This window comes from Nannobrachium achirus, assembly GCF_963921795.1.
Source record: "Nannobrachium achirus genome assembly, chromosome: 20".
Taxonomy (NCBI): domain Eukaryota; kingdom Metazoa; phylum Chordata; class Actinopteri; order Myctophiformes; family Myctophidae; genus Nannobrachium; species Nannobrachium achirus.
The window spans coordinates 27,172,891-27,199,387 of record NC_137827.1 but is presented as its reverse complement, the minus strand read 5'-3'; the positions used below and the strand labels follow the sequence as shown (position 1 = coordinate 27,199,387).

Genomic DNA, 26,497 nt, shown 5'->3' with positions numbered 1-26,497 from the left:
AGGCCTCTAACCCCGTGTTTATGTAACAATTCTCTGAACTGTTACATAAATCCAGGAAGCTCAAAGTAGGCCATGCCAGAGTGACCTACAGTGTATCTATGCGTACCGTAGTACACACTGGGTTGAGGATAGGAAAGTTAGACGGAACAGGAAATATGAATGTGGGAACATTAATGTTTTTAACTAAGCAACATCAGCAGTTTAAAGGACAACTTTAGTTTTTTTACAACAAGGGTTCATATTTTAGATTGTAATTAAAGAATATAAAAGATGAGTGTTTAAATTATTTCATTTACTTCTTTCTATTGTTTTAGAGATTCTTATTTCAGTGGTTGGGGGCATGCGTACAAGTGGCTAAAAATGTCATTTTACGCAGAATAAGCCCATTCCCAAGATACAACGCAACTTTTCATGGTTGGATGTGACTTATGGGGGCTAGAAGTGTTACTGTAAATAGCAATAAAGAAACTGCTGTGCTGGCTTATTGTGTCTAAAAAGACATATTAAGCCACTTGTACGCATGCCCCATTGCCCCCATGCGTACACATGCCCCACATTTTAGCACGGTAAACGCGATAAAACAATAGAACGAAGCAAATGAAAACATTTTAACACTCACTTTTTCTTTTCTCTAATTACAATCTAAAATATGAACCCTTGTTGTAAAAAAACAAAGTTGTCCTTTAATTAGACCAGTGATTCTCATATTTATTATTTTATTTCAAGGATCCCCTCTTTGATATGCATTAGGCCACAGACCTCCATTAGAAACCACAGACCTCCATTTATTTATTTCTAATCTCTGGAACCCCAATCTCAACTGTAAAATTATCATTGTTAATTTTACTTAAAAAATATACAAATCAAACCACCAAGGGTCCATTAATTGGTTCCATTTGTACACTCTCAGAGTTACAAATGGATAAATAAACATTGAGGATTATTCTGTGTATAAATGGCTTGTTTGGACCTTACAGACCTGTAATTAAGGGTTCAATTGGTCCATTGATTGTTTGTTTGATTGATTGATTGAATACTGTATTAGTCAAAAATGTAAACGACACGTGGTTCAGTCAGATATTAAGGCTCAGTTCATCAACATAGCAAAAACACATGTCATCAACAAATACAAAACATCTACAAAGGAGAAAAGGGAAAAAAAGAATCTCTCCCTGCATGTACCTCTGACTCATCAACATGGTTGGAGATGCTGGTCAGGAAAATTATAATTGCTGTTCAGACCGGCAATTATTGTGGCGTTTGAAGAGAGTTCTTTTATTACACCAATACAGGGTTGCTGCCCCAACCTTGTAATTACTTGCGCAAGTATGTTTTAGCTGTGTGTGTTTAAGCCCATAGCCCAATCAGGGACCAGCATTTCTGGCAACGTCATCATTAACAGCCAATGAAGGACCAGCATTCCTGGTGATGCCAGTGGTGATGTCACTGGCATCGCCGTGGTGATGCCAGTAGTCAGCGCACCTCAGGGCCGCGCTCTGCTGGCGCACAAGTAGGCCATACATGACACAAGGCACAAGTTGGCACCATGACAGAGTGCAGTTCTAGTTATTATTATTGTTATTGTTTATTATTATTATATTTACAGATTTCATAGCTCTAGAACACGTAGAATAAAAATTCACCGCTTCACTTCGAACCGAGGTTTGATTTTTTATTTAAAATGCAGAAACATTCCTGTCAGCTTCAGCTGTGTTCCCAGAGAGAATTCAAAGAAAAAAGAAAGATTGCTTTATTAAAAGATTAAATCATTCAAATTATGTTCATTAAGTTGTCATGGAATCATGTATAAGCTGCTATTCATATGGTTATGTACAGTATAACAGAAATAAGGGCTGCCCCACCTATTAGTATGTGGGTCGAAATATGATCTGTTTTGAAAATTAAATAGACCCTCAGTTTACATAATGTAGACCTTTGTGTGCAAGCACATAAAAGAGTTTCCCATACATTGTATCCTAGGATCTTTCTGTATACCCATGTATCCAACTATAATCCGTGGGTGGCTAACGTGACACGATGTATCTATTGTTAACTGAATGGTCAGTGGAGTGAGTCCTCCAGGCTTTAATGCTGTAGTGTTGATGGGACTGTTCATGTACCTGTCTGCTAACCAGCTGAATACACACATGGTGGTGTATCTAAGATGAACTTAAACAATAACAAAACAACAAAAAACTAAATATCAGATTGACCTACCGGTATATATCAGACTGATATTTGCATTTTGTATCATATACACAAATAACTACTACTACTAATACAGTATGGCGCTAAAACCTTTAAAGATTTAAGTTATCCAGTGACATTCTATTTTTAGTTTTTTGTTTGTGTCTGTCTGTAAGAGCTTAAAGTGTTCGAAACAAGTAAAATAGTTTAAACAATAAACCAGACTAGAATGTTATTTTATTTATTTTACTTTTATCTTACCAGGTTGCTATTCTATTATGTTATATTCATCATGTGCTGGACCACAATCAGTGACAAGACTATACTACATGATCTAAACCATAGGTTTTCAAAGATAAGGCAATTGGAAAGGAGAGGGGCTTTAAAATATAATTATTTTTAGAGAGAGAGAGAGAGAGAGAGAGAGAGAGAGAGAGAGAGAGAGAGAGAGAGAGAGAGAGAGAGAGAGAGAGAGAGAGAGAGAGAGAGAGAGAGAGAGAAAAAACTCTGAAGTGTTATCTCCTCTTGTCATGCCACAGTGCATCCACTTACATACAGTAGTAGGTGGTGCCTCTTTCCTCACCTGGCTGTGGCCTGGGTTGGCTACCACTGTATCAGTTATTATATAGATATACATATTCACATACTGTACACATACAGTGAAATAAATAATTATTAGATCCCTTGCCCACTGACAAAGAAATGAACCATTAATCATTTTTGTGGTATGTTTATTTTAACAGTGAAAGACAGAATATCAAAAAGAAATCCAGAATATTACATTATTAATTTGCATTTGTGTGAAATAAGTATTTGATAACCCTTGCAAAACATGACTTTGTACTTTGTGGAGTTTCTCTTCCCTTGTTGGCACCAAGATCAGACCTTTCTTGTTGTTGGTCAGCAGTTTGCGCACATCTCAGGAAGGATTTAGGTTTGAAAATGTAAGAAAACACAAAATGACTATCAATCGGCCTCAGGCTGCGGGGCTCCACACAATATCTCGCATCTTGGGGTATCGATGATCATGACAAAGGTGAGGGATCTGCCCAGAACTACACAAGGCAGCTGAGACCACAGTCACCAAGAAAACCATTGATAAAACACTACACTGTAATGGCCCCTAAGTCTGAAGTTTCCCAGTGAAAATCTGAATAATTCATAGAAGGCTTGGGTGAAGTTGGTGGTCTGATGCTTTGGGGTTGTTTCCCTGCTAACTAAGGGGACAGGACAAGGGGAGGATGGACAGGGCCATTTACCATGATGTATTGTGTGACAACCTCCTTTCCTCTGCCACAACACTGAAAATGGGTCATGGTCTTCCTGTACGACAATGATGAACTGGCTCAAGAAGAAGCACATTATGGTAGGGGTGGGCGATATGGTGATAATTATCGCTGAGACGATACAATGTCTCCACGATATGCCTTTTCAGAGGTATCGTATATATCGTGATACAATTGAGGGAGCCTTGTGAGAAATATTGTTTAATCGTTAATACAGAGATTTATTGCAGAATTCAATTTAAACCTGCATTTTAGTCTAAATCTGTAGTTCTCAAACTTTAAAATGTCAAGGTCTCCCCTTAACTCTGACGGTATACAAATGAAACCAAATGGACCCGTAAGGGTCCATTTGGTTTCATTTGAGAAGAGTCTAGTTTTTGTCCAGTAACTTGAAGAATAACCATAAAAAACAACGTGAAAAAGAATTGTGATAGAATCGTGTATCGTGATACAGCTTGGGAAAATATTGTGATATTGTATTTTTCCATATCGCCCACCCCTACATTATGGTCATGGAGTGGCCTAGCCAGTCTCCAGACCTTAATCCCATAGGAAATCTGTGGAGGGAGCTGAAGCTTCCAGTTGCCAAGCAACAGTTGGAGAGGATCTGCAAAGAGTAGTGGACCAAAATCCCTCCTGAGATGTGCACAAAAAAAATGCCAAAATGGATTTCTATACTTAGTTATGTTTTTGGGATCAAATACTTATTTTACACAATTAAATACAAATCAATTTATATCTTTTATATAATGTGATGTTCTGGACTTTCTGTTTCACTGCTAAAATAAAGCTACCAGACCGTTCATTTCTTTGTCAGTGATGGGCACACTTACAAAATCGGCTAGGGATCAAATGATTATTTCCTTCACTGTATACAGTATGTTTGTGTGCTTCACAGTGTCTCCTTTATTTACTTATTCTGTATGTTGCAAATATTTACCCATAATGACATGCCCAAAATAGGAACGCCAGGTACAAAGCGGTTAAGTCTTGTCTGTGGGTTTTTAAAACATTTTAACCAATGAAAAGTTTTAACAAGACCTTGTGACTAAATAATAACTATATTGGATCCATTGGAAACACAGGGTATTGTTTCCATTTCAACAGTTCTGGACACAGATGGTTTCTGTCTGACAGTGATGATATGAATTTGAATGATGGCTTAAATGAGAGTACAACAGTTATACAGACATTTGTGACTGTCCACTCAGCCCATTAATGAATTGGCCTCTTGATAGTGTAAAAAATGATGGATCAATTTTCACACTCTCAAGAGTTCAATCAAGACGGGAAGTGACTGTGAGAGCTCATTGAAGCAGACTTGACATGGAGGTTCTGTGGGGAGGTAAGATTACGCTGCCATGGTTAGTGACCTGTAAAAGCACACAGCAGGATCCTGCAATGTCCCAGTAAATCAAAAAAAGTGTGTGTGTGTGTGTGTGTGTGTGTGTGTGTGTGTGTGTGTGTGTGTGTGTGTGTGTGTGTGTGTGTGTGTGTGTGTGTGTGTGTGTGTGTGTGTGTGTGTGTGTGTGTGTGTGTGTGTGTGTGTGTGTGTGTGTGTGTGTGTGTGCGCATTGTGTGTGAGCATACAAATGTACATACAGTATGCTTATTGTCTGGCCAAATTCGGATTTCCTCACCAAGAGTATATTATTTAAGGTCCACACCTATCACTAGAGCTGTATATCTTTCACCACTGTCGTCTTTACAGTTGTGTTGTAGACCGTGCATCCTCAGTTAGAATGATCTTTATTAGCAATATCTTTATAGTTCTTATAGTGCTTGGTGTAGACAGCCCATTTAAACAGTCTAATCATGTCTTTTGGTGGGCAGAATTATTCCTTTATCTCTTCCAGAGCACGGAGGACGTGCATTAAATAATCAATTAATAGGCTGTAGTTTGACAACAGTGGCATCTTCCTCCCATGTTCTGTCTTTAGATTTATTCATTATGAAATTCAGTCCAAACAATTCATGACCTCTTGCTCTTGATCCATATTCCTTGATTTCTATGCTAATCTTTCACACACAATAATAGCAGAAAGTGATGTTGGCTCATACTCCACCTCCTGTCTCCCTACCTCACTTGTCTGTCTCCATCATTTACCCCCCTACTGCCCCTTGCTTTACTCTTGATGTCCATCAAGTCTGTCGACCCTGTGGGTTACATCCCTCTTCCGGGCCACAGGTTCTGTGGCACCCTGCCGGCCCAAGCAGGGCTCCACTCCCAATGCATCACTTCCAGGTCATCTGGATTGTACAGATAAAATCCGCAGGTGGTGGCATAGGGGGTGGATGATGATGATGCCAGTGATGATGATAGTTGGGTGTATCTCTTGAGTGATGGAGTGATGATTGTTAGCCTTTGATTGGACTTTTTTCAATGGACCCATTATTCAGGTGAAACAGATTGTGATTAAATGGCAGGCTATTTCTTCACTCTTGCTTTTAGTTGATTTTTAAATCTCTGTGACATTCATGTCCTCAGTTTTGCCGGATTCACTATCTTTTTTGCTATTATTTTATATATTTTGCTTTAATGTTCATTATTTGTACTTTTTCTGTAAAGCACTGCTATGCAATATATTCCCATGTGAGCACAGATGTGTTTTAAATATGAACAAATTAAAATGTTACATCGCAACTTTGTATGATTGGTTGCCACCGTAGGTCGCAGTTTACTATCAGTCGTCTTACTGGTATATATTTAGGTGTAGTTCAGTAAATATCTGACACTATCTTTGATTGGTCAGTTTTTCTTGCAAGACTTTGACATGCATCTTACAGGTTTGAAAGTCTAGTGATGACTGAGTCATTCAACATCTTTATTTTTGTCTGTGTGTGTGTGTGTGTGTGTGTGTGTGTGTGTGTGTGTGTGTGTGTGTGTGTGTGTGTGTGTGTGTGTGTGTGTGTGTGTGTGTGTGTGTGTGTGTGTGTGTGTGTGTGTGTGTGTGTGTGTGTGTGTGTGTGTGTGTGTGTGTGTGTGTGATAGGGAGACTGCAGTTATGAAGAGGAGCTTCTTCCTTACCTCCACAAGGCGGATGTCATTGGCTTCCCAGGGAGCAGACAGATGGTTAAGACCACTACCAGCATGAGACACAAGGTCTTCAAAAGCTCAACCAATGATCCCAACAGCAAACCCAAGTCCTCTCACCCATTTTTGCCTGATCTGGACTTCATGGATGAGAAGGCACAGCGGCAGAGGGAGGATACAGAAGTGATGGGGCCAGGCTCTCCTGTAGAATATGACACTATGGTACCTTTTAATGATGACAGAGATCCCTCTTGTCCTGAGGAGGGGCATCCCCTCCTCTTAAATAATGAGCACCCAATTGCTGACATGGACGATGACTGTATCTTGGTGACCGATGACATGGCCATTCCGGAGATCAGGTCTCCAGCTGAGGATATTGTAAAAAAGAAGAGTAAAGTTGGCGATCGAATAGATTTGGCTCACTTCTCACAGTTGATCACTGACATTGACGTCAATGAGTCTGGCTTGGAAGACAGTGTTGAACTGCAGGCCTTGTTCTACCTCCCTAAATGGGACACCACTGTATCCTCCTCCTTCTCCAAACCTCTCCCGGTGAGAGAGAGAAATGAAAGTCTGAGGGTCATCCTCACCAACGTGGCTGAGCTCCTGTCCAGGTCTCCACCACCATTGCCTTTGGAATTTGATGAGGTTTCACTTGACATTCCTGGACCAGCTGCCAGCACTGCAACATCACTTCCTCCCTCAATTGGACAAATGGAAGTGGCCGAGGGCCATGATCCGACATTCCAAGTCGATTTTGCTCTGGGTTTGGATGATGATGATGATGATGATGATGGTGATGAGGATAATGGTGACTTGATGATGAATGTTGATGACGATACTTCTGCTTGTGCTAATTCACATGGAGTTGCAGTGGATCCGGAGGACAATAGAGTATTCCAAGATTCACCTCATCAGCAGCAGCAGCAGCGACCGTGTCACACCTCCCCCCATTCACCACAAGTCTCTGAAGCTCTGGGTGAGGGGGACGGTGGTTTAGGAGACGTCAGCCCAAGCTGGGACGAGGTCTTTGAGGGTGAAAGAGTCGACAAAAGGAAAAGGGATGAGATTGATGAAGACTTTGAAGAGGAACTGGTTGATGTGGATGTGAGGAATAACACAAACGGGGGCAATACAGTTCTAAATAAGGAGGCATTGATGGATGATAGAATGAATGAGCAAAGGGATTTGCCTAAGCTTACTCTTTCCCATGGCCACCCACATCCTAAGCCTCCAGCCCAGGTGCACGGCATCTCCAGGATGGATGAAAGCATGGATCTTTTTGGGGATGACGAGGCCTTCCTACAGATGACCATCCCTGACATCCCCACACCCGAAGACTGCATCACGCCCAGTGCGTCGCCAAGTGCAGAGCACATCACCAATATGATCAATAAACAGGCATCAAGCACTTCACACAGACAAATCCCTATGAAGGCACTCAATGCTACTCACTCAACTGAAAGTGCAAGCAAATTCTTTGCGACAGACATGGACAACACAAAGCACTTTACGCACAACCCTGACATCCGCGAACACACGCCAAACCATGCCATTTGCCGTTTGGAGACCACAAGAGTAAACTCGAGAGACACTGGTACAAAGAATTTAGAAACACACGCGGCAGCATCAAATAGACATCTGATAGACGAATATGTGGCAGGCAAGACAAACACAAGCCACAGGACGCCTCCCACAGAACAGCCGTTTGACAACTCTGAAGACTTTTTCTCCATCAACTTCAACCTTGGCTATTCGTCCGAGGATGAAGCAGGAGAAGTCTTCGACCCTGCCCCATCTGAGGCCGTTCCTCCCACACCTCAAAAACAAGAAGTCCGGGACGCTGCCTCCACTGTGTCCCTGCCTCGAATCTCTGGTTCGTCTACACCCTGTTATAGTTTCCATAGACGGAGCACGCAATCCAAGGAAGCTTACTTGTCAACACCGAAAGCCCCGTCAGAGGGCAGGGTTCTTTCATCTCCAATCTCCTCACCGTGGGCTAGAAGGACACTTGTGCCCGGTGCCCCTGGGTCCTCCTTCTCTTCCCCCTCCTCACCGTTCAACTTGATAAGTAAGCAAAGTCGTACGAACGAGGCCAAGAGAGGTGTCATGGCCAGGCAGAGGTTATTGATGGAGGACAGTTTGTGCCAGGGCTCATCATCTAAGCCTGCTGCTCCCCCACCTTCTACAGGTTGGTATAATCTAGGACGGCTAAATAAATGATTGATAGGGAGTTAAATGAACACTGAGCAGGAGCATCAATGTATGTGTAGTGTACGTTTCCGCGAACGGACGTACACTTGACAATTGTGTCCGTGGCAAGACTTGTTGTTGTCTGGCAAATTTGTATTGATTTGTTTCGTTTCTTTTGACATATAACATTATAATGTTGTCATTTTGATCATAAGACCTAATATCTGAATGTCAGTCTCCAAGTTTTCTTCAGAATATTTATGACACTGATTTACTATGACACTATGGCGCATTAGGAGTCCACTAGGTAGGACAGTGGTTCTCTAACTTTATTCAAGGACGCCCATAACTCTTTAGAGTGCACAAATGGAGCCAAATGGACCTTATGGGTCCAATTGGTTCCATTTGTGCACTCTCAGACCTGTAAAGGTAATTTTGTCTACTCATTTGTATGTCCATGGCAAATTTTAATTTAGATTTTACACTTTAGATGGGGATCTACATTTTCAATTGTATAATGGGGGTCAGTGGTCTAATGCATATCAGGGGGGTCCTTGAAATTAAAAGGGTTGAGAATCACTTATCTAGGATAAATAGACGAGGGCTCTCTCTACCTCAGGTTTTGTTCAGACATCTGTCAAGACCACATATCTCTGCTTGTTTCACAACCCTCTCCAGTGATGTGTAGCAGTGACAGTGATGATGATGTTGTGATCCATAAGCGACATCAGGCCAAGGTCAACCCCTTGTTCTCGCCAGAGAGGGTGGGTACATCATTTTACATGCATTCACCTTTCCACTCTGTCACATAAATGGACCAAGACATTGGCAATGAATGCTCTTTTCTTATAAAGTGTATCAATTATCCTGTTGAATAAGATTTCAAAAGTTTCATGTGAAGATTATTGAACAAATTAGCACCATTCCATTATTGTTGTTTTTCTTCATTAACTGCATTTAAGTACTTAACTTTTATGACAGATGCTGCAAGTTAATTTATGTGCTATGGTCGCTTATCCAACCAAGATATGTGATAATGACTTCAATAAGCCTTGGTCTCCTAGTTACCTGCTGTTGACATGGCAACTGGCTTGCAGACCTTTCAGCAAATATGTGATCTGTTGTTCTGTATGTCCTTGCCTGTTTTCAGCGTGGAAGGTTTATTTATATATTTTAGATAGAAATATGTTGAATTAGACTACCTTGTGTTGGTAAAATACCTCTTAAATGTATTTAAACACACACACTCAGACAAAAAGTGTGTGTGTTTATATGCAGTAACTGTTGTTTTTCTTCTAGTCCAACATCCACAGTGACGTGGATTCTCCTCTGCAAGTGAACAGGAAAAGAGCTGCTGTGCTTAATATAGTAAGATATGCTTAACTTAATGACATTACGTCATGCCATTTCAGGGGGGGGGAACTTATTATGCACAGTTTATCAGTATAACATATACCATCCATTCATTATTTGTATACTCTGTGTTAAATTAACACTCAGGATTTAACAGTGTACACACTAAAACCTAACCTAAGTTTTCTGGAAACCTTCAAATTCATATTCAAAAAACTTAAAATAAATTATGTTGCTGTATAGCAACAACTAATGAGACACAGAGGTGGCCCCCGGATGGAAAGGGTTAATAAGTTACAAGAGGTCTAAATGGGTTACATGTGTATCAAATGGGGGTCTGGGGTCTTATGAATATCAAGTTGGGGGTCCTTTTAATTAAAAAAGGTTGCAAATCACTGGTGAGAACCGTACAGTAATTGTCTGGTTTGGCTCTCTGCTTGTTTTCCAGACTGACCAAACAGAAGGGGACTATATGTCTGACGACGACTTCCAGAATGATTCGGTGTCCATACATAAGCCCAGAACAGCAGGACCTGTGAGGCAGCCAAACCACCTGGGAAAAACCAAGGTCTGGTCTACAAACCTGCGAAACACCCTTATCGGGTCTTGTATTTCTCTGGTGTAGCTCTGCAGGATACTAACTCTCTGTAACAGTGGTTCTCAACCTTTTCAGGCTGCGACCCCCAAAATAATCATATTTTAACTGGGGACCTCCCCACCCTGACGAGCACTAAGAGTTGAGGCATTGCATTTTGTATAACACGGTTCTATTGTGAAAATAGCCGATCTCTAATATTTGACAATTTGGCCAATTAGGTTATAAGGTATTAAAAAGTCCTTAAATTGTCACTTATATGCATAAACCCTCTATACACTTAAACCTCTTACGTTGGTTTGTTTACTGTTGAGAGAGAAAACAATGTTGCACATTAAGTTAATCATCAGGGGACCCCCAAAATAATTTGGGGACCCCCTGGGGGTCCCGACCCACATGTTGAGAACCACTGCTCTATAAGAGGGTGCGTGCGTGTATGAAGCTAATCTCAATGCTGTTCTGATCGCTGCTAAATCACTCTGCCAGTAGGCCAAAGTAGTACCTAAACAAAACAAAAAACATGTTGATTCAATTCATCAACCATAAAGAAAGAACAAACTGTAGGTTTCCCCTGCATACAAAAGGTCTACTGTCAATGAGTTGCATACCAAGTAAGGTTCATGGGTTTTAGAGTTCTTGAATGCTGCGCCTCTGGGGACACGTGACCTCGCTGACCTGGAAAAAACAAAAAACTAAGTGCCATACAGATGGGAAAAGAGCTGTCCAGTCTTCACAATCAATCAATTAATCAATCAATCTTTATTGTGACGTAAATTCTTGAAAAAGAATGCTAGCACACATCTGTTCTGCTTCGGCTGGCAGATGAGTTGAACTACCATGAAAGGACACCTCCGTGGTTATTTATACTAGTCCTTGCTTGTTGTTGTGGTGTGTACTGAGGTGAAAGTATTGGCTCGTAGGATAGTAGGATTTAAGATGTATCAGTGATGTCAGTCATCTCAAAATGTGGGCACTGTTTCAGCATGCAACTGTTACCATGGCGCCGGTATCATTGATGTCATAGTAGGATTTAAGACGTATCAGTGATGCCAGTCATCTCCAAATTTGGTCACTGTTTCAGCATGCATATCAGACACATCAGTTTCAAATGTTTTTTATTTGAGCAAATTACATAAGTCAAAAATATACAAAAGTATACTTAAAAGTATGTATGCCTGCAACAATGCATGCTTATTTTTTTCACAAGAAATACAAAACAAATCATATACAAAAAACACAATAAAGCAATGAACAAAAATACTATTGTGTATAGAAAAACAAACAAGTCATGATCCTAAGATTTATCACATGGATAATAATTAAATAAAATATGAAGCAAATTTCTGTTAATTTCTGTTATGTATCCTTTATAAATGTCTCTGCATATCAGACAGACATCAGACAGACAGACAGACAGACAGACAGACAGACAGACAGACAGACAGACAGACAGATATTCGGTCGTTTATTACGCAGGATGAAAATGTCAGTTAAACAAGTTTAATTCAGTGAACACCGCTGTCATGGTATTTGTTGACATTTTTCCTCACCGTTTTTCTGTCAGCATGCCAGACGTAAAGGCGCCTGTCACTTCCTGGACGGGGAGGCTGAGCTGTCAGAAGGAGAGGACGTGTCCTCTGACGAAGAGGACGGGAACGACCTGGACCAGTCACTTGAAGGCTTTGTGGTGGACAACACACACTGCACTCAGGGGGGACTCAACGGTATACTACTGAGAAGCTTCTCACACACAGGGGCATCACAGGGGGGGGGAGTGGGACTGAGTTACTAGGGCCCAAGCCCCAAGGTGGAGGGGCCTTAATTATTTTATACTTTAGCTATTGAAAAATGGCAGATATGCAAGCTCACAGCACACACATGCTAAAATTAAACTTTTTCTAATTATGGAGGTAACTGACATCATAGACGTCTGACGTCATAGACCACATGAGACTGACATGGAAGCCAAATGGGAAACTGCATAAAATGCATAATATCGATGACATCAGGATCTCCATATATGGGCATAAAAAGGACAAGGACTGACACAGAGATCTACATATTTGGCCATTAATTTATTAGTGAATTAATTTTCCCCATTGACTTGAATGCGGGGAATATACAAATGGTAAGACGGAATTGCAATTTCCCAGAATTGCATTTTTCTAATCTGATAATTTTAATAGTTTTACGAAGTCACTTTGGTAACAGAAATAAAAACAGTCAGCAACCTAGGGCCCTATTTTGACGACACAACTTTGCGCTGTACAATCTGATTGAAAATGGTGTACACAGTAAAATCCTTATTATTAGTTTATCTATATCTGGGTGTGTAACGGTTCCATTTGTATACTCCCCAGAGTTATGAATGAACACAGGATTTTACTGTAGAGATGGAAGTATTTGATTTCAAGTAAAGACAGAATCCTGCTGAGACTTGGGCTCTTTGTCCTTTCTATCAGACTCTGAGATGCAGGGTGTTTACCTGAAGTCGGTGAGAAGCCCTGCGGTTGCCGGCATGTTTAAAATTCCCAACAAGAAACAACACAACATGGACATCTTCTCACAGGTAATTGACCCCCAAAGACCCCAAAGTATTGCTCAGTTTCAGTGACATTCCTTTCTTAGCCAGAAAAACAAAACTTTTTTATTTTATTTGTTTTACTCCAGGCATTTTATTTTGTGAACAGCTCTGTAGATTCACAAATATAAATATCAAACTTGATATGGGATCAGAATATCAGTGCATTTGGTACGTCTTGATGACTAAGAACACATGAAGGCAGTAGGTCTGTCCAAAACGTTGGACTTCTCTGTGTTCCAATAACATTTGCATCGGCAGCTATGAGTGTGTTGCTATATACACTTTTATTGTTTAGTCAGTGTTTATTACTTTGGCTGTTACCTCATAAGGACCGGTGGGCTGTGATTACCGTACTCAGAACACATACCACATACAGGAGGCACACACCTAACCAGAGAGCCTTTTGTACAGAGTTCCAATCTGGCCTTAACCCTCCTTACCTTTGACCCCAGGTGCCTGAGTTGGACGAGACATACGCAGAGGATAGCTTTGTGGTGGGCAGTGACGTCGAGGAGCTAGAAGAGAGCAGCGAGGAAGATGTTCTCGGCCCCATCCCTGAGGACTCTTACGTGGATGGGAGGAAGCAGTACGCCACCAGACGGAGAGCCTTTATCCGGCATGCCCGGGAAAAGGCTGGGTACGGGCCTAAGGCTGCTACTGGGTCCCGGGCACAACACACAGGCCCGCAACGTGAGGTTGGGGTTAAGAGCAAGCGCTCCCGAATCAAATGCATAGAGGACTCTAGTGATGAGGAGATAGAGGTTGTTAAAGAAAAGATTCCAAGGAATGAAGGGAGTCTTGCTGCCCCCTTTGGGCCGGCAGCAGTACGGCACGACATGGGGTCAAATAAACCTCCAGAGCAGCAGAAGGCTTCTGTAGCAGCCAAACTTTCATTGCAGAGCAAAGGGAAGAAAGGGGTCGCTAATAATGGCCAACAAGAGGACAGGTAATTCAAAATCCAAACACACACACACACACACACACACACACACACACACACACACACACACACACACACACACACACACACACACACACACACACACACAGATGCTCAGTCATAACCAATACATATACAGTATGGATATTCTTTCCTGCAGGTGTCTCCAGATGTTACAGAGCAGGGCTCTACTGTCTGACCAGCTTGACTTTGACGAATCAGAGTCCCTGTTAGATTCTTGCAAACCGGTACGGTAGCAACATGCAAAGAAGACATAATATATATCATATGAACCTTTACAGAGGCTCGCATGCCAGAAATGACATTCTTACGTACAGCATGTTTTGGTTCACTTTGATTTATAACATCCCAGCCTTGTTTTTGATCTGTGTCCAGGCACCCGCCTCCACATCCTCCTCAGTAACCCAGCCTCAGAGTGCCGTCAGACAGACTTCGTCAGTAGGCGAGTCCCCTGCTCCCTCAGCCCCTCTCTCCATCTTGGTGGACAGCCGTTGCATCAGCAGCGGGGCGGAGTTGGTAACCAACCTCCGTCAGCGCCATGCAGCCAACATCCACGTCTGCTCGCTGGACGGCAGCTACTTTATCGTCAGCAACCGCATGGCGGTTGAGAGGCAGAGCCAGTCCGATCTGGCCTTCATGCCAAACCGCAAGCGACTGGCCGAGAGGGTGAGCGGCTTGCAGGGCCTGTTTGAGCGTGTCTGCCTGGTCGTGGAGAAAGACCGCACCAAGCCAGGTCAGTCAACATTCTGATGATGATTTTAACTCATTGATTGTTCCGCGCGTTATCTACTGCGATTTTCTTACCTATAACGTGGGTGCATGCGTGTCCATCGTGCATACTGTGGTCCATTCGCAATTACAAAATACCCCATGTTACTCCATGCTTGCATTGATGCTAGCGATGCTGCGGCATGTAACTAAGGTATTTAAGGTGGTAGGGAAGCACATGACCACCGGGCATGCACCATGACCGGCCATGGCGCTCACCATGGGTGCCAAAACTCGCACCGGAAGTGCGATGAAGTACATGACAGTGAATGGAGCTGACCTAGACCTGCTCATGAACAAACACTATTTATGAACGACTGAGACCTTTGTCATGGTCATTTGGTCTCAATTGTTCATAAATAGTGTTTGTTCATGAGCTGCTCCACAGGCTTCCACTGACTCCAGTGCATTCTACCGAACTTCCGGCTGCAGTTTGGCATCCATGGTGTGACGAATCTGCCGGTTGGAATTGTGAGAATTGTGAGAATGACATTGGTGTCTTTTCCTCCAATTTTCCTTGCATGTAACAAGGAAGTGAATGCAGGAGAAAGTGGCCACAGAGAGACGTGTTGTCCCGCTCCCCAAAAATGCATTTCCAGTTCCGCTTACGGGCCCAGAACGGAAGCACTAGCTCTAGGTTACTTAGTAACCTGGAGCGGCGATCCAATTTTGGATTGTTTTAATCAAATCTATTGGTTAATAGCTTGGGAAACTCGGGGCTGGGCACGCAAAGACATTAGGAATAACTCAGGGAAACTCAGGCTTGGGCAGTAAATGAGTTAATGAGGTGCATGAGGTTAGATGATGATGGTATATTTGCACGCATAAGAAATGTACCGTATTTGTGAATAGCAGTGTTTGAAGACAGTTCCCAGACTTCCCACTGTACTAAAACTAGAATTTTTTGTTTAACTTGGATGTTCTCTTATGGCACCCTGGCACAAAATACTTTCAGATGGGGGTCAGCGGCCAAATATATTGAACATATTTTAGGACCACTGCTTAACAGAATGTAAGCGCCACAAAACACTTAAATCTTCTGTCTCTCATCTGCCGTCTCAGGTGAAACGTCTCGTCTGTTCCAGCGGACACGCTACTATGACAGCATGTTGGCAGCGCTGGTGCGTGCAGGGGTGCGTCTGCTGTGGAGCGACGGCCCCCAGGAGACCGCTGCCCTGCTGGCAGAGCTGGCCCGCCTGGAACAGAGGAAAGGCCAGGGCATCACCGTGCCCCTGGAGGTGAGAGGGCAGCAGAGGCAGCAGGCACTGCAGTTCTACCAGACGCTGCCCTGCGTCAGTTACGTCCACGCCCTCAACATGAGCCACAGCTTCAGGACCGTGGCTCACCTTGTCAGCAGGTAAAGGGAGTTGTGGTCGGCATCGCGCTGCAACACGTTGTGAGCTTATAGATTGGCTATCTTCGGTGTGTGACCCTCCTTTCCCTCAACATGTACTTTTCACGTGATCTGGATGACAACATCAAACATTAAAAGACTGTGGTAGCTTCAGGGTCTTAGTTCGCTATTGAAAGAGCATGGAGCCTTTATGCAAGAGTACTGTCTAAAAGCCCCAGCGACCTCTAGCGACCAGGCTGCTCCAAGATTCACATCAAGCTGCCTGCCCATTTAATTTATTTTTTAGATAACTTGTGTGGACATTTTGGCCTAAGGTGGCGCTAGAGGGAAGGCCATAGAGTCCCCAAAATAAATATTATTGTAATGTTCTATGATCCTCTTCCTCCCGTTGCAGCTCCGTAGAGGCCATACAGAAGGGGGCACGTGTGAGTCGTACCAGAGCTGAAGACATCTACCGTGGCCTGCACTACTCCTGTGACCCATTCCTCATGAACACCACTGGAGCAAGGAAGACCACACAGTAAAGATAATGTAACTCAGGGAGCGTACACAATTGAACTCTATTGATAGAGACGTGTGCCTCCATCAATAGCATTCATAGACAGTGGTGCCTCTTCGAATATCTACATCCATACATCCATAGAGACTGGTCTCTTTCAATGTCTACATCCATAGAGACAAGTGCCTCCCAGCCCCGGACCAAAAATACTCTTATCATGATGTGCTGCAGTTCTGTCTGTCACACTGTGTCCAACCGATTTAACCTCAGTAGCAGACAGTTTCTTGCACAATAAGTTAAAAGCTAACATGACTCAAAGAATGTATATATTTGTATTATATGAATGTCTATACATTTTCCTATTATGTATAAAATGCAGTTTTTGTTGAGGTAATGGATTCACACATTGTTGACAAAGACTAAATGTGTAATACCAATTAATGCAATAAAATTATTTTTCTACATAAACCTATAACTGTTACTGTGCATTTACAGAGTAAAGCTCTAAGCCTGTGACCTCTCCACCATTACCACTAGAGGGCCCCCTCTTTTCACTTAAAACTTCCAAAAATGCATATTGGACTAATCGTGTATTGACTAAGTTTACTATGTGTTAATTTAATATACTGTAGCACTGCAGATTTTACTTTATTGAAATTGTTAATTTAAATGTATTTATGCTCTTAATTCGGTCAGTGTAATCAGATTTTAAGTGTTGTCAGGATGAAAGCTGGCACTTAACATGTTACATTGGTAATCTATAAAATTGTATATGTACAATGGTTTGAAACCTAAAAGTGTTATGATCTTACAGCATTACACAGTGTATCATCCAGCTAATGACGACAAGAATGTTTATATCTAGCTTTTATTTATCCATTCATTCATGAAGCGTTGACTCAAGATATACATATGAATAGAGAACAATACAGGCAACATTATCAACAGACATTATCTTCAACCCTTAAAATTACATTCCAACAAGTACAGTCAGGCCAAGCTAGATGCGTTTGTTTAGAAAAAGTATTTGAAATCTTGATTTGACTCTAGAGTATGTAACAGTGACCGACAAAAAAAATAAACACTATCAACCTATTTCTGCTGCCTACAGAGATTTTACTCTACACTAATTCGCTTACAGTATGTATAAAGAGAAACAAAATGACCCAGACATTCACAATCTGAACCTCACAAGCCTTTGTTCAAGTTACGTTCAAATGTTGTCATGCCATACATGCGTTACCTCAATGGACGGTGAAATTACATGAGGAATTTATAAATCTTTTTAATTCTGCAAAATTTTCCAAGCAATGGGTTTAAATTTAAAGTGTTCAAATTTTTAAAGTGACTAAAATGATAACGACAAATCTTAGTGGGACTTATAGGATATCAGTCTGCTATTGCTTCACTTTAAGGTGCTTCCTTGGGACATAGTACAAAATAGTACAGAACCTGATACAAAAAGTATGCAACAGGCATGCCTAATTAGCATTTACTATGATTATCACCAGCCATGTCATGTACCCTCGGAGGACCTGCAGGAAAGTACACAACTCATTTCATGAAGTCAGTACAGTGACTGTGACAGCCAACTCCAAACCCTGTCATCCAATTCAACACATTCTAGAAACCAGGACATAACACATTTTCCACTTCTGGGGACCATAAGAAAAATGACAAAAGCTAATTCCAGCCCTTCACATGCTTAAGATTGTACACAACAACACTCAATGATAGCATCCCACACCAGCAGGTCATAACACATTTTGGATCAACAGTTTTGAGAGTCCCTGGGACTCTGCAGTAACATGACTTTTCATAGGAAAGTTTCACTTAACTGCACACAAGCCTCTCAGAAAAAGCCATAAATATATAAATACAACAATATCTACATACATGTGCTGTACATGTATATAAGGCTGCCTTTGTTTTTGTAACCGTTATGAACATGATATGCTGCATTCACATTGTACGAGAGTAAAGGTATGTTTGACATTTTTATTTAACACTAAACTTCTACTAGCAACCACATTTTTAGTTGGAAGAATGTTTGTTTGTTTACGTATTATGTTCACCTGGTCCAACAGCATGATGCTAAAGTGTAACAATCCAGGTCTGACAATGGCTTGACAGCTAAAATAATGTTAAAAAAGATAAAATGTATTGGTTCCTTTACACCATCATTGGACGTGATGTTTCACCAGAACGGTAGGCTCAAAACGTCACGTCCAATGATGGCGTAAAAAGGAACCAATACATTTTAAAGCTTTGGAGCATGACCCACTTGACCCAGTGTGCAGACTCTCTTTGGACTCTGACCTCAGCCCAGCACCTGTTTTTAGTGAGTGCATGCTTTGTTTCTAAAATAATAATGTTAACACAGTTTGCAACATTTGGTATTTGGAGATACAGAAACCCTTTCAGTATGAATTGTAAAGAACAATTTTCTATGAATGCAGCATTAAAGACACGTCGGTGTTTCAATGACTTTTTACATGATTACTGCTAGATCATGCACTGTCACTGTTAAATAGTAACCATTAGCTCTCTTAAATTCATGAAACCTAACGAATAAAAACAACTGCTCAGTACAAAACCAGGGACTTAAAAGAAATACGTAAATATTTACAAGCGCCATTGTCATCTACAAATATTATTATTTATAGACATCGCTTCTTTATAGAGTGAAGCCTCTACTAGTGGTCTCTTGGCTGGAGCTCCAAGGTTTGCGTTCCCTTGGATAGATGCTAATCTAAAATCAGTCCACCCTTACAATGGCCTTTTTGCACTTAAGTCATGTTCAGTTGTTTGAGAAACCCCACCCCATCAACCCAGTGTAGGACATAAGTGCAAAATGGCTGCCACATGAATATGGTCTACATGTATGCCATTGCCAAGCCAAAACCCAGCTGCATATACGCAGAACATTTGAGTGAACCAAAAAAAGCTCTCCCAAAAACATGCTGCTTGGCAATGACAAACACGTAGACAATATCTGCAGAAATGAATAACTGATCATAGACCTGCGTAAAGCTGCAACTTCCCCCTACACTTTCTCGTGGCCATCAAAACCTTGCTAGGCAAAACAGATTAGCTGATTGTTGGTGTAGTGCTGCTTGTTGCCCTGCAGAGGGTGCTCCCCCACCAGCACAGAACCAGTTCACATGCTGGTTGGCTGTCCCTGTGGCTGTAGAGGCTGGAGGGGAACAGCCTCGCAGTCTTGAGGGCACTCTTCCCCGTCACGCATGTACATTAAGAAAAGAGTCACAGTGGCGAACGTGGTGGCGTTAACCGGGAACGCACGCAGCAAAGTGGACGTGAGCCCGCGCGTGAACACCCTCAAACCTTCCTTCTTTACACTCTGCCTGACACAGTCCATGATGCCACTGTACTTATTGACCCCGCCCACCCCGTCTGCCTGGAGGCGAGATTTGATCACATCCACAGGATAGGTCGATAGCCAGGAAGCGATACCGGACATTCCGCCGGCGAACAACAACTTGGGGATCAAGTATGGGTACTCCGGCTCGCAGCTCAAGGAGCGAGTGAGGATGTCATAAGTTAGGAAGTACACGCCAAAACCTGGCGTCTCGCGGAGCAGTGTGGTCACCATGCCACGGTTGATACCCCGGATTCCTTCCTTCTTGTAGATCCTCACCAGACAGTCCAGAGAGTTTTTGTACAACTTCCTTGTGGACTTCTTGGACATCCCCGTGCCCTGCATCTGCATGCGTGTTTTGGCCAGTTCCATGGGGCAGCAGATGACACACTGGATGGCTCCCGCCGAAGCTCCAGCCAGGAACTGGTTGAGCGGCGTGTCTCGGCCCAGCCTGCGCATGGCGTTCCCCTGGACACCAAACACTATGGCGTTGATGAAGGTCAGTCCCATCATGGGAGAGCCGATGCCTTTGTACAGACCCAACCCCTATGGGCAGAGTGTCACATTAGTAGGAAGTCAGAAAACAGGCGTGCTTACATGCCCACACACACGTGACATGGACAAGTCAACTCAATAAAGCAGTATTGACTTAATTGACACAGAATTGCAAAATGGCAAAAAATTAAGTGAAATGAACCTCCACTTTCACTATTGTTCTGAGAATGTAAGCACATGCTTAAAAAGGCATATTTCAAGTCATAGCACCTGACTAACACAAGCTTAAGACTCTGAACCTGGTTACCTTCATATTAAATATGATTGTTTCGGGAAAAAAAATCGAAACAAAATCACAACAATTTCATGCTGTGTGTTGTGGTATGCATGTCTGCATATGAAACTGACATCAGAATAGTACTCTGAGAGACCGCATACAGTATACTCTCCTCAGCTCAAATTACAAAGATGTCCTAACCTTAAATTAGCCCATGCATGAATAAGGTCTTGGGTGACCCTGGCCAGCTGATTACTCCCCCCCCCCCCCCCTCCCCTCCATGTGAGGGGCAGGTTGGCTGATCTTGGACTGACGCCTGTTCAGAAGGATGGGACTGTAACTGGACACCTAATTTGCATGTAGCCCATTCAGCCCATGCTTGCATAACACGTGGTAAGTTAACCAGGGTTTAGTATGATGAGGTTTGTACATAATACACAAATCTAGATGGCACGTATTTCATATTTCAAAGCCTGGACGATCTTTTTAAATGCAACTACTATAACTGATAAGTAATATTAAAATCAGTATGAAATACTTACCGACTCCTGGCGTACGATTGATTGGAAGCAGTGGTATGTTCCACGGTACAGAGGTTTGTCCACATTTTGAACTTGAAGTCTCACCTAAGAATGAAAACATGAGACCAATAAGACACTTAAAACAAGAACTACACATTATTCATTTTAGTTACAAGACCACAACAACTAAACAAAACATACTGTAATGCAGGTAAAAAGCAAACAAGCATGTAGCAGTATTATTCTGAAATGGGTTAGGTTTGGAACTTAAAGGGAAGAATTAACTTAAAACTGCAAGACAAAGTACCTGTACTTTGTATTTCTATAACTCAAGAAAACATGTTGGGGTGAGATAAGCAGAAGACCTTGACCATACTTACTAGGTCACATTTCCGTGGAGAGGTTGTATATTTCTCTCTCTCATCTACAACAAAGTGACACTGTTGCTGTTAAAGACAGCCTCCCCCAGCCCACAACAGACATGAGCTCAGAGAGAGAAATTGAAAGCAAGAAAGGAAAAGAGCTTCAACCAAAATTTTGCCCATCCACCACTCCAAGGTCAACACAATGGGCCAGGCCACGCTTAACTTAAAACACATAAGACTGATCAAATACTGCCCCTTGAAACTAAAGGTACAAAAACTAAACTTCAGAACTGTTTAAACAAAGTGAGTCATGTCTGCAAATCATCCAAATGTGTAATATTTAAGCCTAATGCCTATACACATATACATACTAATATAAAAGCTCCTCAGTTGCATTTACTGTACATGTACAATGGCATGCCTTTCTGAGCTTCAATGTACACCGCAAACATGCACAACATGCAATGCACTTTGTTTAGCATGGGGAACATTCACAGTTTGCTGGTAAGACATGTCATAAACTCTGCACTAACATAAATAATAAACTAGTTACTGGATGACCCATGTGTGAGAGTTATGTTAATCACTCTGTTCTGTCATTGTACTCTGTTGCAGAAAGACACTTGGTCACAAAAGGACATTTCGAATTCATCTAAATTATGCCAAGCTGTCAACTGTCTAAAGATGGTTTACCTTGTGGGTTAATGGTGTACATCTGGGTCAACTGGACGGAAATTAACACTGAATGGCTACGCTACAGTCAAGTTCATAACACCTTCATAGCTAAGCACTGTCTGGTGACATGATTCATTTCTAAAACTAGGCCAACTACAATGAAATAAACCTACCTTCACAGTGTCAAAAGGATGTCCGACCAAAACACCAGCAGCACCTGAAAAAAAGAAGGAAAAAAAAGTTAACATTTGTCTGATGCAAAATGTACAGGGTGATAAACTGAGATTAATTAATACAATGAATAAGTTTGTTGAAAGAAATGCCCTAGTTGTGCCAAATTAAACAAAAGGTAATACATGTGTGCGTGTGTGTTTAAACTCTGATTAGCCAATTCAGCCAGTCTGCACTGTGCCCAGTGACGACAGCCTAGCAGTGTTCGTCCTTGACTTATGCTGATTATACAACATTTCCGACCAGGAACTCCTATTGGCCAACAGGCATTCCTCTCCTCTCAGACAAGTAAACCAACCAACTACATACCAACTACAGATAATATTTTCAGATTACTGAGAACACGTGTTTCAACTAAGCTGAACATTTGCGATCGTAGTTCAAATACCCCCAAATACCTAACATACTAACTAGCAAAGATGCTTTTCAACTCAGTTGCTGCATTTCTCTTGGATGTTGTTCAGTCATTTATGTGAATAACACTGTGACCAATGTGTTCAGCCTATGTTTGCAGCTATGATGGTATAGTGTCCCTCATTAATTAAGTTACTGATCAGGTGAAACACCGTTTGTGTTATTGATTAGGTGTGGTCTTGGATTTTGGCTTGCTTCAGTAGCAGGATAAATTAACTGATTAAAATCACCACCATCTAACATTTTGAAGGTAAACGCATCTTGGGCGTGTCTCATGAGATGTTACTGTGTGACTGCAAGATAAATGTGCGAGCACTGTCCAGGGAGGCTGGCACAGAAGTGTCAACACACCCACAATTGATTATTATTATTACCTTAAAAACCTTCACCTGTCAAATGTCTGCTGTGACCGAATACAGGGATGACCATGGAAAAATACAGTTCTGTCACTATGGATACAAAGTACCGACAACTTATCTAAAGAAGGAAGAACAATAACCAAAGACACTATTATCTCTGCAAGCCGGCCTAAACCTAACATGCCTGCCTAGTGCAGACAAAACAGCTGACAAAATTCCCAAAGACTAGCTTTATCCGACCTTGACTTTCACAAAGCTGGACCACAAAACAAACATTGCAAATAATAACTATCTATTGGGAAAACCAGAGAAACTGAGAAAAGACTTGTTGTCAAAATAAGTTCATCTGTAGGAATAATGAATAATATCTGAATTGTATACTAGTCTTGAACATCACACACAGTGTGCCCATCCCTGTATGAGCACAAGGAAAGGAATGCACACGTCATAAGATTGGTCTACTGTCATTGTGAAAGAGGATGTAAATCTGGTCTGGTTTTTACACAGTAAAATCCACTCTGATGTACACATATGATGACATTGAACCCAATCGAAATGGAACGAATGGTCCATTGCAGAACCGGGTGTTCTCAAAGAGGGGTCCAGGAAAAAGCACCTATGGGTTCCCTGAGGCTGAGGGGGGTTCTGCAACTCTGAGAGAGTATTACAAATTAAACAAAATAGACCTGTATTTGTATACACTCAGAATTGTGGGGAACCCTAGCAATGGTGGAAAGTAACTATAAGTAGACTACATTTACTAAGTACTGTACTTACAAGGTTGAGGTATTTGTACTTTACTTGAGTATTTCCAATTTCTCGGTTCCAAATATTGTACTTTTACCCCACTCCAATTATCTTAAAAATTTAGTAACTATAATTACTTTGTAGATTTTGATTATTACAAAACATTGACCACTTGAACCTTACTTTTGGTACTTTAAGTACTGTACATTTTTTATGCCACTACTTTTACTCAAGTACATTTTGAATTCCGGACTTTTACTTGTAACAGGGCATTTCTATATTGCAGTATTGATACTTTAAGTAAAACATTTTAGTACTTTTTCCCACCACTGGAGATAGCATGTTGACAAAATGCAAAATACAACGTGGCGGTGCAGCACAGGAAGTAGTTCATAGCCACGCTTTTCCCCCCCCAGGAATCAAAAACGCACACGCGTGTTTTAAACGTGTACTAAACTGTAAACTATGCATAAGATGAGTCCACTTTACCTAAAACCATAACATACATATCAAATTACTACTTACCTCCTATGCAGCCTGCAACGAAGTCCATTCCTTAAAAGAAAACTATCTAACACAGTAATTAATTACAGTGTCAATCTTGCTGTTAATCTGACCCTTATATAATACCAACGACTCCTGACGACTTGTTTAAATTTGAGCTTCTTTACAACTCGACTTGGTCTGTGTAAGCCGAGCTGGTATAGCTCTTCCTGGGTTAAAACTGCTGATGCTAAAATGCTAACATAAGCTACCAAATCTCCCAACAATCTGTAATCTGGGATACAGCCCAATAAACCAACCAGTCACTCGGGACAGATAATGCTGTAGTAATAAGATAATGTGCCCTCTTCAGTTCTCACTGTTATTTCTACTGAGCCTAAACCAAAGCCAGCTGTTTCATTTGACGTTGCAGTTTCTCTCAGGTCTTTTCTATTTCTGTGAGTCCTGCCCTGGCCGTGTGTGTATGTCAAGGGGAAGTTTGTCCTTATTGAGCAAGTCCAATCACATCACCTCGTACAAGACAACTCCCCCACCGCCCCTCCACTTCATTGGTTAGAGCCATGTGCACTGCAGGAGTCATGCACTGTACAATCCTTCCTGTTTATTTAAAGATGTGATCAGGGATTTATTTTCATTTAATACAACTTTTTTCTTTTCTTTTTTTCCTTCACCAACACCCCCCTTTTTTATACCTAATAATCTTAGTAAGTTAGAAGAGCAGTGATTCTCAAACTTTTTAATTTCAAGATCATGCATTAGGCCAGTGGTTCTCAACCTGTGGGTCGGTAGCCTACCCCAAGAGGTAAACCCATAGGGTAAACCACATGATTTTCTTCTTTTTCAAACAAAATGGAGTGCCTCAACTTCTGCATTCCATGTGCTCAGGGTGGGGACCTGGGGGGTCCCGAGTTCAAATATTATTTTTGGTGGGTTGAGAACCATTGTGTTAGGCCACAGATCCACATATGATTGTTATATGTTTTTTTTTAAATCTCTGTAACTCTCTCACCTCAAGCTTCACTGTCAAATACTCACCTGGAGAGTGTACAGTACACTCTAGTTACAGACTCAATTTTCAATTTAGGCATTTAGCAGACGCTCTTAAATCCAGAGTGATTTACAATAGCAAAGTAATTACATCAACATCAATACATCAATTGCATAAAGATAGTAGGCTAATCTAAGGAAAAACATAGGTAGACCAAGCACCTATTCAGTAAAAACCTTATAAAAAATCCAAGGGTCCAGTGAGAGTGTGATGTAGCCTAGCTTATACATTGCAGACATATGTTAGTAACATAAACAAACCTAGAGTGCAATCCATATAGGCTATAGACACAAAAGGGACCATGCCCATATATGAGAATATAGCCTACTGATGACATCAGAAATCTCCTTGGGCAAAGGCACTCTAGGACCTCTAGTAATATTATTTCTTATAATTTCATTTGAATTAGGTGAAAATTAAACAGGCAGGCATAAATATCGACCTTTACTTATTTGACCGAAGATATCATCAACCTTTAGGGGCAGCCTCCTACCCTCCTCACACAAGTGTAGTTTAGTTTTTTTTTATATCACAGGGATGACCACACACACACACACACACACACACGCACGCACGCACGCACACGCGTGTGCACACACACACACACACACACACACACACACACACACACACACACACACACACACACACACACACACACACAGTTA

The 26,497-nt window shown here is 41.6% G+C and overlaps 2 protein-coding genes across 4 annotated transcripts in view; one reads left to right on the top strand and one right to left on the bottom strand.

Annotated features, from left to right (window-relative positions):
• Positions 1-17,121, top strand: part of fancm (FA complementation group M) — a gene marked incomplete at its 5' end in the record, with an annotated part of 63,299 nt that extends 46,178 nt beyond the window's left edge. The window contains 11 exons of the mRNA XM_080750949.1: positions 6,466-8,698; positions 9,379-9,464; positions 10,000-10,068; positions 10,502-10,621; positions 12,213-12,372; positions 13,111-13,217; positions 13,685-14,178; positions 14,333-14,420; positions 14,569-14,926; positions 16,024-16,318; positions 16,710-17,121. Coding sequence (XP_080607075.1) covers positions 6,466-8,698; positions 9,379-9,464; positions 10,000-10,068; positions 10,502-10,621; positions 12,213-12,372; positions 13,111-13,217; positions 13,685-14,178; positions 14,333-14,420; positions 14,569-14,926; positions 16,024-16,318; positions 16,710-16,839 — 4,140 coding nt within the window. The 3' untranslated portion in view covers positions 16,840-17,121. The remainder of the gene's footprint in view (positions 1-6,465; positions 8,699-9,378; positions 9,465-9,999; positions 10,069-10,501; positions 10,622-12,212; positions 12,373-13,110; positions 13,218-13,684; positions 14,179-14,332; positions 14,421-14,568; positions 14,927-16,023; positions 16,319-16,709) is intronic.
• Positions 17,122-17,666: 545 nt separating this feature from the next.
• slc25a29l (solute carrier family 25 member 29-like) lies at positions 17,667-25,204 on the bottom strand. 3 transcript variants are annotated; one of them, XM_080751266.1, is made up of 4 exons: positions 24,803-25,204; positions 22,700-22,743; positions 21,508-21,591; positions 17,667-20,739 (listed from the first exon to the last, which is right to left on the bottom strand). In XM_080751266.1, exons 1-4 carry the CDS (start codon positions 24,828-24,830, stop codon positions 19,975-19,977), a joined length of 921 nt encoding a protein of 306 aa, XP_080607392.1. In that variant the 5' UTR covers positions 24,831-25,204; the 3' UTR covers positions 17,667-19,974. The 3 variants fall into 3 exon arrangements, with proteins under 3 accessions (XP_080607392.1, XP_080607393.1, XP_080607391.1); XM_080751267.1 differs by having other exon boundaries at positions 21,867-25,204; XM_080751265.1 differs by having other exon boundaries at positions 22,700-25,204.
• Between the last annotated feature and the right edge of the window lie 1,293 nt (positions 25,205-26,497).